The sequence below is a fragment of the Carica papaya genome, chromosome 4, assembly GCF_054855325.1.
Source record: "Carica papaya isolate Zhongbai chromosome 4, ASM5485532v1, whole genome shotgun sequence".
NCBI lineage: Eukaryota > Viridiplantae > Streptophyta > Magnoliopsida > Brassicales > Caricaceae > Carica > Carica papaya.
In genome coordinates this window covers 19024319-19037336 of record NC_142312.1, presented here as the reverse complement: position 1 = coordinate 19037336, position 13018 = coordinate 19024319, and the positions used below count along the sequence as shown (strand labels likewise).

At 35.1% G+C, this 13018-nt stretch overlaps 1 protein-coding gene and 1 long non-coding RNA gene across 3 annotated transcripts; both read right to left on the bottom strand.

The window, feature by feature from the left end:
- Positions 1–1124: 1124 nt before the first annotated feature.
- Positions 1125–12908, bottom strand: LOC110811364 (dolichyl-diphosphooligosaccharide--protein glycosyltransferase subunit DAD1). Of its 2 annotated transcripts, none has more exons than XM_022037851.2 (6): positions 12751–12908; positions 11758–11897; positions 11645–11692; positions 2064–2151; positions 1939–1982; positions 1125–1442 (listed from the first exon to the last, which is right to left on the bottom strand). In XM_022037851.2, exons 2-6 carry the CDS (start codon positions 11839–11841, stop codon positions 1359–1361), a joined length of 348 nt encoding a protein of 115 aa, XP_021893543.1. In that variant the 5' UTR covers positions 11842–11897; positions 12751–12908; the 3' UTR covers positions 1125–1358. The 2 variants fall into 2 exon arrangements, with proteins under 2 accessions (XP_021893543.1, XP_021893552.1); XM_022037860.2 differs by having other exon boundaries at positions 11758–11900; positions 12751–12904.
- LOC148266435 (uncharacterized) lies at positions 7305–11636 on the bottom strand. The gene is made up of 2 exons (XR_015818494.1): positions 7757–11636; positions 7305–7615 (listed from the first exon to the last, which is right to left on the bottom strand). It is a non-coding gene; the product is annotated as an uncharacterized LOC148266435 (long non-coding RNA).
- Positions 12909–13018: the final 110 nt, after the last annotated feature.

Here is a 13018-nt window from a genome sequence, read left to right as displayed (position 1 = left end):
CTAAAGCACTTAAAATATTATGTCTGCTAATAAAAAGGCATGTGATCAATTCATTAATCTTTAAAAGTCAGTTTGTGACATCTTGAGCCTAAGCACCACTACCCAATAAATTTTTGAACTCAAAATAGTTGCTTTCAAAAGTTTAAAGTCAAGTTATTAGTAGTATTTCATTTGAACTGTTATATGAAGTTTAATAATCATGTATCTTTCTTATGTAAGATTGAGTTATTACAATTTTCACCACTCAAGTCCATGATGTTCTCATTAAGGTCATACATCACACAGTCACATATTACAATCTAATTTTAATCACAACGTCCAAAATTATATTAATTAAAGTCACTTAAAAACACGTGTTCGAATACTATTCATAATGCTCACGACCCAAACATTACTAACCAACTATCTTTTAGACTGAAATGACTTACTTTTAAAAGTTTTAACTCAAGTTATTGGTAATATGAACTCTTTGAAATTCAATAGTCACATATTTTTCTAAGATATAATTGAGTTATCACATTATTGATTTTTTCAATAGTAAGTAATAATTTTTGTTAATTATTAATATGCTTGAAACTCCAATGTCATTATCTGTGAAAATTGTTATTATATACTTTAATTTGTGATAAATTTAGAGATCGTCTCTACTGTGAAAAAGTATTAGGTTAGTTGTCGAAGGAGATGCTCGATTTTTAGATTTTTTTTTTTTAAGAAAAAGAATGTATTGGTTACGAAAGTAACATATATTCATAATAATTTTATTTGTTTAGATGAGACAAGACAACTCTATTTCTTTCTCCTCTTCCTCGCATTTCATTATATAAGTTCATTACACCCATCTAAACTAATGAAAACATTAAAAGAAAATTACTTTGCTGCTGCTTTGAATTTTAGACCATTATGCAGCTGTCTTATTCAACTTTTGCTTTTTCTCATAGATTTCATAGTAATTCTATTAGTTTTTTTCTTGGAAGTTGGCTTTTGAAAGAAAAGGTTGAAACATATCTTTATTGCTTTCAAACCTCTATTACTTTCATTTTTATTTTCGTTCTCTATTTTGGTCATTATTTTTAGTCCTTAAACTATTTTTATATCTAAATACATATTATATATAAACAATAAAATTTCTTTTCAACTGTCCCCCGCTTCATATATATAAAGACAAACCATCTTCCAAATGACCGCTAGAAATTTTGTGTTGAATTTGGGTATCTGATTCATGCAATGAGACAAAAAGTTTCTGCTCAGAGAGATCAAATCATAACAATCCAAACTACGACTCTGTATTGTATATACCCTTATAAGTCAGCCTGCAAATGTGAGATATAGATATGCTGCATAAATAACTCCAACAATGTCTATCCAAGGAAGTTCATGATCACTAAGTGAAGCACCAAGTTGCAGAGAACAAAATCTGCAAACGCTCGCTCTGGTGGTAAATCCTGCAATTTTTAGAATAGTTATACTCTACTATCAAATGAAGAACATTAAGCTAAGGAAATGCATATACGTTAGCACTTTCAATTGTACTGATCTCCCTCAATCACAAGTTTCAACCCAATCGAATATTTCCCACCAACTACCTTCCCTTTCTTTTTTTTTTTTCTTTTATTTCATAAAGGAGGTTTGGCTAACCAAAGGTGATGGATAGTTGGGAGTCCCACAAGAAACGGATATTCAGAAATCCTCTCCACATTGAAATAAAGCAACAGAAATGAGGAATACTAAAATTGCTCAAATAATGTGGGAAATAACTGTAGGATAATGATCAATACTGCCATTTAGCAATGCATCATGCCTCTAATTGGCACAAAATGATAGGGCCTTATGGGAAGAATAATTGCAACCCCATGGTGGTAAAATAGTTCAAAACTCTTTATTCTCCACCACCTGGGCAATAAGTAATGATATATCTCAAGTAAATAAATGTAAATTTACCTTAAATTCCTTGTTCTCTTTGTTCACTTGAATACGAAGGCAAACTGCAACCAGAAAGATTGAATAAGTTGCAATAAGAACACTTTATTAGGCTTCCACCCTGCAAATGGTTAAATTCCACTTACCAGCAAGTACTGCAGTGCCTACACAAGAGAGTACTCCTGAGAGAAAGGAATTGAAGGGGAAAGATCCAACAATAGCCATGTATACTACCTGTTGACCAGCATAATAAGTGATGTGGCAAAGAAAATTAGAAACCAGCAACAGAGATCAAACATATAAAAAATTACTAGAAAATGAATGATAAATGATATATCATAAATGACAGAATCACAGAGAAGATATCAATATGTAGTGTCAAAATCACTCTTGCTCCAGTTAAAATCAACAATGGTTTAATAACTTGATCTTCCTTCAGAAAGAAGTTGAAATTAAATGAAAAGGCAAACTTCACAGAATGGCTTGCAAGATTCCTATACCTGATTTGATTTTTTTCGATAACAAATCCATGGCTATATTATGAAAGACAGTTTAAGTAGCTCACTGATCAAAGACCAAATGTATTTAAAAAACAAGTAATGCAAACTAGAGAGGTTCTAGAATATACATGTTTCAAGAGCCAAAAAAACTTGTCATTACAATATTTTTGCAGTATTAAGGCTCTATATGAACTTTATAATTAACAGCAGTTATATAAAGTACTGTCTAAGTTTCCAGCTTTCTGAATTCATCCGTGCCATGTGGATTTTTTTTTTTTTTCTTTTTTGCATTCTTTTTCTTTTAACAAACGGCTAAAATAAAATAAGGTAAAGGAGAAAAACCTGCCCTATACAACCTAAGCAAAATGTGCCCTAAGTAACCTAAACATCTACTCTTCTTCAGTTCTCTTTGTATCTGCTTTCATTCTCCAAAAGCAGCTCACAGTTTCCAGCAAATAGAGGCTGAAAGTTTCAGGCTTTCTTGGCCACTGAGGAAAATGTGACACCCACTGATGAATCTTATGAGTTCTCTGCAGTGCAACTTGATCTCATTATGGAAGAAATTGAAGAAGATATGCACAAGGCTGACTCTAATTCGGCACCACCCTAAGCTACTCGTGATATTCTCCTACTTCTCTTCTTGGTCATTTTCTTTAGTTTTTCATTTTTTTCTTCTTAGTTCTTGCTCATCAAGAATCAGGATAGTTGAGAGATTTCATCTAATTATTTTAATGGATTTTAGGGTTTGCTATTTTTATTTTTGCTTTGTTGGCCTTATTTTTTGAAATAAAAGAAGAGAAGATGTATTAATGTGAGGAGCTAAGGGAGCACCACCCATTTACAAAAAATTTACACGTCAATTAGTATATCTACAATAGAACCTAGATTTTCAAAACATTCTACATTATGCCCTAAATCAGTAGAGCCAAAATAATGAAACCATTTATCTTTGATGCTATTAAAATCTTGTTTAAGCCCCTCAAAAGCCCTGCTGTTTCTCTCCTTCTAAATAACCCAGAAAATGGTAAGAGGGATTAATCTAAGCGCTTTGTTACTACTCAGACTTTCTCATGCCAGAAGTTTAGAATAAACAGAATCTGCCATTACCCAAGAGATCTCCAGAAGTCCGAGTATCATGTTCCAGAGTTTGTAAGATGTTTGATATTTCAATAGTAGATGATTACATGAGTAATTGAAAGATTTCAGTTCACTTCCTCCTCTTTTATCCACATTTTCCTCAGTGGCGAATAGAGTCTGATGCTGGTGAAAATCAATTCAAGAAACCTCAATTGTATTCTCGTTGCTTGGATCTCAGCCGATTGGAAAGAAAGAGAAGCTGCAGCGTAGTATGTTGGATGTGCAGGCTAAAGTTGGCTTCTTGTTTCACCTACTTGATTTTGCCGGTGCATCCCTTATGGAATGCCTCTTCTAACATGGAAGGTCTGCCCGTTTTGTGTTGATATTTCATGTCTTTCTAAGTTAGCTTAAACAAAAAAGACTGTGCAGTCATGTGTCAATATTTCTGGTACTAATTATACTTCTCACATTTTTTTGTTGGATAATTAATATTCTGTCTATCATAATTTTAATAAAGAAGCTTCAAAGAATAAATAAAATAATTTTTAGCAATCCATGACATGCTAAAAACAAGGACCCAACCGCTCTTACAAGTGCCAGAAAGCTCTCTCACAAATTAGCACCAGTTTTTTGGAGAACTGCTGTAAAACTACCCTTCATGGCAGTTTGAAAATCCCTGCCTTCCTTTTTTTTTTTTACTGATGGCATCAAGGATGATGGTTATGAAAACAACCACCATGCTGTTAGCAGCAGGAAAAACTGCTGCCAGAGCCCCTAAAAGCTGCTGCCATCATCCTGAATGGGATTGCCTGGGCTTTGCCAACTGCCGCCTGATGGTTGCTCTCTCTTTATCCACTGCTGAGATGCATATCCATGTCTCCTTATACACTACAATTAGACCTATTTTTCCAAGTTTGCCATGAGATGCATCAGAATTGATTTTGAAAAACTCCCCTGGTGTTGACTACAATCGCAATGCTGGTGCAATGCCAAGAAAAAAGACTAGGACAGGGTCCAAATTGAAGAACTAATGAATGAAGCCCAATTGCTGTTTGTGGGCCAAATTCAGGTACCACCATACATGCACTGTTGGTCTTTCAAATCAAGTCCAAATTCAAGAATATAGCGTCCACGGAAATATTTGGAGGTCTCGTTTCAAAGGCAACAAAATGTTACTAATTTGGAATTCTCTAGAGACAGTTTTGACTGAATTAAGTAATGGTACTCAAACTGTCCAATTTTCAAGACAATCTCTTATAATCACTAAAGTAACAGCATGAACGAGAATAAGGACTTGATTATTATACTTTCCTGTGCTCGCAGGGTTGTTCCAGGGCATCTTTATCTATGTTTTATACTAGTAAGAGTTCAGATTCAATCTGAACATGAATTTCATTGAACAGCCTTGGTGCTTTCTTCTCAAGCAAGTTTTATATATTTTTGGTTGATTCCATTGAGTGATGAACTTTCTTATCATTTACACCTCTTTGGTAGATTCCATTGAGTGGTGAACGCACTTATCCTTAATTTTCTAAAATTTTGTGATTTCTTATGGTGGTGGCTTATCAAATTCTTGTTAATATACCAATTCTATTTTCTGGAAAAACGTTCAATTTTGGAAGGTCATTCTTTATATAAAATTGTTTCAGGTGATTTTTTATATAAAATTGGTTCAAATATTGAATGCTCTTTTGTCAAGTTTCACATCAATCCAAGCTCTCAGTGTGAGTTGTGAGCAGATTTGTGCCATATGTTTGCTTTACCCGAGTTGAAAAAAATAACTTCTTGTTTGTGATTTCCCTTAATTTCTCACCTATATAGCTTGTGGCCATAATCATTTTGGTTAAGAAAGGAGAAAGGAAGCTGAGACTCACATAACAGTAAGGATGCTTTTGTTATCAGTACCTAGATCGGGATGTGGGAGTCCTGGAAACTAATTGCTCCAAAACCCACCATATAAGCCAAGTTATTGTCATTGCCAGGCAAAGGACTACTTCGTTAAGTCCTGCAAAAAAAGACATGAACCAGTGGTGAAAGGGCAATGAAGGTTGATCTGTGTCAGAGACTCGACGGGGCATGCTCTCTAAAGTAGACTTGCATACTGGCAATGCCTGGATGCACATTCAATATTCTCTTCCAGGTTTTGTCGAACCTAGAATTTTTTTGATAGATTAGCTCTTTTCAAGAGTGTACTATTAAGAGACCTCGAAATAGAATGAGCAATCTTCAGGCTTCTATGTGGTTTTCGATTGCCTGTGTGTTGTCTGTGATGATGAGTCTGCTTGACCCACCACTTCTTCCAAATATTCCATTCGCATGCCATGCAGTAGCCTAAATTTACTATATAATCCACATTCTCTGCAATTGAATGATGCTTTCTAACTAAATGGAATTAGAGCTTTGTGGAGGAGGGTTATAGTGGCGAGACATGCGCCAGATGTTAGTGGTTAGAAGACAAAACACTACTGAAGATTAGGAGATTGATGGCTGGATCTCTTTTCTTGCACTGCTCAGGTAAGCTATCATTAATCTTTCTGAGTCATTTTCCCCTTTTCGAAGATCTTTAAAGTGAGATATAGTCATAGGCATGAGGACCAAATTTTGGACAGGTACCTTCGGAAACAAGTGCGGAAAACCAAAGCCTTTCCTGCACAGCTTTCCTTGCTTGGAGAGGCAACTTGGGGCTGAATTTTAACGTTAGGAAAACTTATGAAAAGGGGATGGCCTTTGGCAAATAGATGTTTCCTCTACTTGAAGGAGGTGGAATCCCCTAATCATCTTCTTCTTTAATGTTCAGTACCCAGAAGATTAAGGGATTCAACATTTTCTCTTCTTAATCTGCAGTTGGTAGTCAATGATTCTATCAAAGATGAGTTGTGGGGTGTGGAGCAGTATTGCGGCATACCTAAGTCCAAGAAGAAGATCATTTCCATTATTCCTCTTTCAATTTTTTGGTTTACTTGGAAAGAGTTAAACAGGAGATCTTTTGACAACTAATCATCCCCCCCCCCCTTTCAGGAGGTTAGAGATCATTAGCAAATACTTTACTCTCGGATGGAGTATTAGAACGGAAAAATCCATTAGATAATGAACTATTGGTTCTAAGCCATCTCTGGCGATGAATCAACAATTCGAAGTGCTTTTCTTGCGTATTCTTGATAAACCAGCGTTTATATATAGATGTAGGAGGATCCGTTTGGGAAGTAAGAAGCCCCTTTGACATCTCTTCATCTGCAAAGAATTCTCGATGTGAAAACACAGAGACAAATGGCTGATCTTTGAATAGGAAAAAGAGTGGATCCGCAGGGTCCCAAATGAATTGGCTTATTCGAAAAAAGCCTTGTTCTTTGGAAGATCTATCTTGTGTCTTTTTGCTTAAAGGTCACCACAACTATAATGAGTTGGATATGTTGGGTCTCTTGGATCTTCTTTCCTTTAAGAGTTTGTAATTCTGTATATTCTGGATTCTTGCTACTCTATGGGTTTGCATCCCTTTTGTGTCTTTGTATCATCTTTGTCTCTAAAAAAAAAAAGAAAAAGTAGTCTCCCCACTCTTTCCAAAAATCCTGAACAACCTACCTGTAGAAAATATAATAATTAGAAAAATAAATTAGGATTAAAAATGGTTATTTACAACTGTTATGTGCTGTAAATGGACGAAATCACCAACAAATTTGTTGCAATAAATTTGTCCTTAGAAACAGAATTTTGTTAGGTTTTCTCCAGAATTTGTTAGGTTGTTAGAGTAGTAGACTTGTATATATATGTGTAAATCATTCATCAAGAAGTAGAAGAATATTTTTCTCTCAATTTTCTTTATGCTATCAGAGTCATACCTGATCCAAGAAGAAATCAAACCCTGCCAAGCCGTAATCATAAATGGCCTCGGGTGAGCTTCCATCCTCTCCACCAGAAGTTTCCTCTGGTTCTTATCATCACACAGCAACAACCAGAGCTGTAAGTGAACTACCATCATCCTGTATCACAAGACATAAACTCGATGGCAGCAACTTCCTTCAATGGTCGTCGTCTGTCCGTCTCTTCATCCGCGGAAGGGGGCGTTATGGGCACCTCACTAGCAAGCTCATGCCTCCTCTAGCGTCCGATGCAAATGCACAAACCTGGGAGATTGAAGACAGTATGGTCATGTCCTGCCTCATTACCTCAATGATTCCTGAAATCGGAGAGAATTTCCTTCTCTACGAAACTGCTCACGAAATCTGGAAAGCAGCACAGGAACTCTACTCCAGCAAGCAAAATACCTCTGCAATATTCGAAATCGAGTCAACTCTTCATGACCTTCGACAAGAAGAACTCAGTGTCACCCAGTATTACAGTATCCTTAGTCGAAGTTGGCAGCAGATGGACGCCTTCGAGGAGCGTCACTAGAACTGCCCCGAGGACGCGAAAAACTTCAAAGTCTTTGTAGAAGAAAAGCGAGTCTTCAAATTCCTACTAGGGTTCGAATTAACTGACAACTCTCAGAAAGTGTATAAATTGAAGATATCACTCTGTGGTCTAAAACAATCTCCAAGAGCATGGTTTAACAGATTCACAAGAGCTGTAAAACATAAAAGATATGAACAATGTCAATCCGACCATACATTATTCGTCAAACATTGCATATCAGGTAAAAAAAACTATTTTGATTGTATATGTTGATGATATCATTCTTACAGGAGATCACCTTGAGGAGATTCAAAAACTTAAAGAATTCCTATCCAAAAAATTTGAAATAAAAGATCTTAGAGTACTAAAGTACTTCCTCGGTATGGAAGTGGCTAAATCAAAAAGGGAGATTTCAGTTTCTCAACGAAAGTACATTTTGGATCTCCTAAAAGAGACTGAGATGCTAGGAAGCAAGTCTGTTGACACCCCTATGGACTCAGTCATCAAACTTGGATTCAGAATCAGTGATAAAATGGTTGACAAGGGAAGATACCAAAGATTTGTTGGAAAACTTATTTACTTGGCTCACACAAGACCAGACATCAGTTTTGCAGTAAGTACAGTAAGTCAGTTCATGCATCGGCCAACTGAAGATCACATGAGTGTTGTGTATCGAATTCTGAAGTATCTCAAGAAAACTCCAGGACAAGATTTATTCTTTCAAAAAACAGACAGAAGGGATGTTGAAATTTACACGGATGTGGATTGGACAAGTTCTACAAACGACAGGAGATCTACATTAGGATATTGTACCTATGTTTGGGGTAACCTGGTTACCTGGAGAAGTAAGAAACAGTCTGTTATGTCTCGCAGCAGTGCAAAATCTGAATTTAGAGCGCTCGCTCATGGTATTTGTGAAGGTGTATGGTTGAAGAGAATACTTGAAGAATTAAAAATCCTCAACAATATGCCTATGAAAGTATGGTGCGACAACCAATCAACAATTAGTATGGCCAAAAATCCAGTACATCACGATAGAACTAAACATGTGGAGATTGATCGTCATTTCATTAGAGAAAAATTAGAAGATGGGACTATAACTCTGATGCATATTTCAACCAATCAACAGATTGCAGATATTCTAACTAAATCTCTTCCCAAGAGAACCTTTGATGACATAGTATCCAATCTAGCTTTACTCAACATATACGTAAACTAGATTGAGGGGGAGTGTAGAAAATATAATAATTAGAAGAATAAATTAGGATTAAAAATGGTTATTTACAACTGTTATGTGCTGTAAATGGAGGGAATCACCAACAAATTTGTTGTAATAAATTTGTCCTTAAAAACAGAATTTTGTTAGGTTTTCTCCAGAATTTGTTGGGTTGTTAGGATAGTAAACTTGTATGCATATGTGTAAATCATTCATCAAGAAGTAGAAGAATATTTTTCTCTCAATTTTCTTCACTACCAATAGTTGTCAAGAACTCTTGAGGGATCCTCAGGATATATTTTGTTTTCAAAGGGAAGGAGCATGCATTTAACAATAGTACAATTCCTAAATAGAGTTAGGTTTCTTTATTTTGTTCTTTTTCCTATAATATAAGGTACCCTAGCTAAGTTGAGAGACATAGTATAATGATTATTATTCAACATTATTGAGATATTAATTCAATTACTGAGATTGAGGTCTCAACATTTTGGTTCTTTGTTAACTTTTCTTAAATTTTGTGTTCAAACGTTCTTTCCGTATATCAGTTGGTAATAGATCCTGACTTTCAGTCATCATACCACCAGTCAGCTTTAGCAAGATCTCTCACCACAGAAAAAAGGTAACTGACACGACCAGCACAAGGGGCATCGACCAACCTATCCACCAAATCGCAGTCAATAAATTGGACGAATTAATCACAAATGCACATACATAAATTGTTTCCTTTGACTAAACTTTCCAGCTAAAAAATCTCTCACAAGTACCTCATCTAGAGTACAAAATTCAAGAAAGCCATACTTGAAATCTGGACATTTACAATGTCTACAAGCTAGCACGTGAATCAAACATGTTGTTGGACGCAGGTGTGCTTGGTTTATGCGGTGTCTACTTGATCAGTTTAAATTGGTTTAACAAACCGAATTCATCACTTCCTACTTCAAACATGTCTAGACTAGTTTTCAACCTGTTTAGACAGTTCCTAAACTTTTTCAACATCTTCTTGTCACTTTTGATATGTATTTTGTCAATTTCATGCTTTATACTTTTTGAGGATAGGTTGATATTGGATCTTCTTCCTTTGTTAAGTCAAATGAAAAATAAAGCAATTTTTGGATGGGTCTAAAGTATGAGAAAATCTAATTGTACTCTCTTAGTAACATCCTATAACATGTAGGATTCAGTTGCAGAGAATGAACTAAAAGATTATTTATTTAAAATCTTTCATCATACCAATGTGTAAAGGATTAAAACAAATCCAAATTCTACAAGGACGTAAGCTTTTGTGAATTATGAACTATATGAAAAAGCTATTTGATACTAGATGGGTCTCTTTTACCAGAAAATCTAGTGAAAACCCCTGAGTTCATACTAGGATTCCTTCCTTTGTAATCTATCTTTAGGGATTGTTAAGGACTCATTAGAGAAAACTCTTTCATCTCATAAGCAGGAAAATTAAAAAAATTAAGAACTCTGTTTTCCTTCTTATTCGAACTTTTTTGCACTTATGCAAGCATTATTCAACAAGTTCTCACGGAATAAGATTCCTTTTCGAAGCAACCAACTTACATGATAGACTCATTATAATTCAAAACTGACCAATTGATCCGGCCATAACCGTAGAATAATTATAGGAAAATAACTGCCTGCGATTTCTCAGCTACCATCAAAACTTAAAGGCCAAAGGGAGCCAAACAAACAGATCCTCGGCTGGCCTCAAATTCATCAACATTGATGCAAATAAACATAAAAACAAGAATTCCTCACGTCTCTACTCATCCCTTCATTCAGATCCAAACAAATCAAGAATTTGACCTGGTATCACTTCTCTTCACTTTATTTTTGTTTGTCTTTTGCAACTTAAATTGGGAAAGACAGTACACACTTCTTTTCATCAAATACTTTAACTTATCAGAAGATACAAAAAGCCTTCATCTAAAAAACATTGAAAGAAGTTGCAAATGATGAAATTATCCAATTTTCCCGCCACCCACTAATGGAAATGAATCCTAAAAATGCATACAGCTGCAACTATTCCAGAAGAGGTATGAATTAGTGAATTGAATTCAAAATGTGAACTCATGACTTGTCTCTATCTCACCATGGGAAACTACTAACCCTCAGTAGCTACAATTCCATTTCCTTATGTCAAAACTGTATTTTTTACCAAAATGAGGCTTGTACAGCTACTTGGTCTAGACAAAGCAACCTCCTACAAATCTTTCTAACAGATTGTTAATTTCTTGCTCCTATATTTCCCAAAGAATTCAACAACAATCAAATGCAAAATGGCCCAATAATCGTACAAGATTTACTGTTCATACCCAACGCAAAAAAACGAAATTGATTCAATAATTAAATTTAAAAACGCAAAATCAAATTTTGTATAACAAATACTTATAAATAAGTGCACAATTACTTACTCTCACAATTTCTCGATTAAAATATGCATAAAACTACTAATAATTTACAGTACATCATCGAGAATTCAGAGAAATAGCAGATCTAGAAATAAAAACTTATGCATGTAAACATACAGTGATAATACCTGGATCAGAGCTGTGAATACCGCAAAACCTACATATAGATCGATGACCTGCAACAGTTTTTAAAAATTAGCATGATCGTTGTATTTACAGGAAGAGATGATGAGACAAATACCTTGAGGCTGGTAGGCGTGGCAGCATAAGCAGAAAGGAGCGAACGGAAAAGGGCTTGAGCATCCTTGCCGGTAGATCTCGCCATTTGAAAAATCCCTTGGTTCTCTCTGCTACTCTGGAGCGTTGCAGTATCTAGCGAATCTGCTACAATCAAGGGCAGTATTGTAATTTAGTTTATATACGAGGGTTGTTTGGGAGATCTCTCTCTAGGGTTAAGAACAGTTTTGTTTTTAATTAAAAAAAAATGAACAGGCTTTTTCTTTCAAATAAATTATAAAATGGTTAAGAATAAGAACAGTTGAAAGAGTAGTAATTTTTTATGGTAATAAACATTCTTAATTATTGATTTGTTGTTATGATTTTATTATTTTAAATTTTTTTAAATAAAAATGTTAAATCAGATTTTTTTCATTATAATATATTATTGCTTCATTAGTATTAACACAGTAAATGTAGAACCCAGTTGGGTACAAAGAAATAATAATAATAATAAAATTTATATATAATTAATTAAAAATAAAAAGAAAAGAAAAGAAAAAAAAAAAGTATAGGCCAGAGGCGTACATGCCTCGAGAAGCAAAAGAGGGAGTCCAAGCATATGTATATATACATACATGTGTGTGTATATATAATTAGATAAAATAAAAGAAAAGAAAAAAAATGATAATAAATAAAATAATAATATATATATATGTATAATTAAATAATAAAAAAGGAAAGAAAAAAAAAAGAGAGAAAAGAGAAGGTCGAACGGCTGGAACAGAGAGGGAGGAGTGAGAGGAAGGTCGCGGCCGAGAGAGGGAACGACGAGGGAGATCTAGAGAGGAGGTGGGTCGTGAGACTGCAACCGAAGGAGAAAAAAAGAAGAGAGAAGAATCATGGTCGGGAAGAGAGAGAAAGAGAGAGAAGAAGAAGAAGAAGAAAGGACAAAAAAAGAAAAAGTAAGAAGAAGAAGAAGGGGAAGAAGAAATAGAAGAGAGTGCGGCGGACTTACCAGAGAAAAAGTTAAGTGTGTGCGGACGTGATGGCCATGGCGTGGCGGAAGAGACAGGAAATAGTCGCGAGGAAGAAAAAGAAAGAAAAACAAAAGAGAACGAAAAGAAAAGAATAAAACGAGAAAGAAAACAAAAAGAGAAAGAAAATAAAGAAAATATAGTATTGTTACGCAATATGCAGCAACGCACATTGATCCCAGCGTTAGCGCGTGATTTTTTGGTGACGGGCGTGTGATAGCACGCGGTGATGCTAATGATCGAGATTGT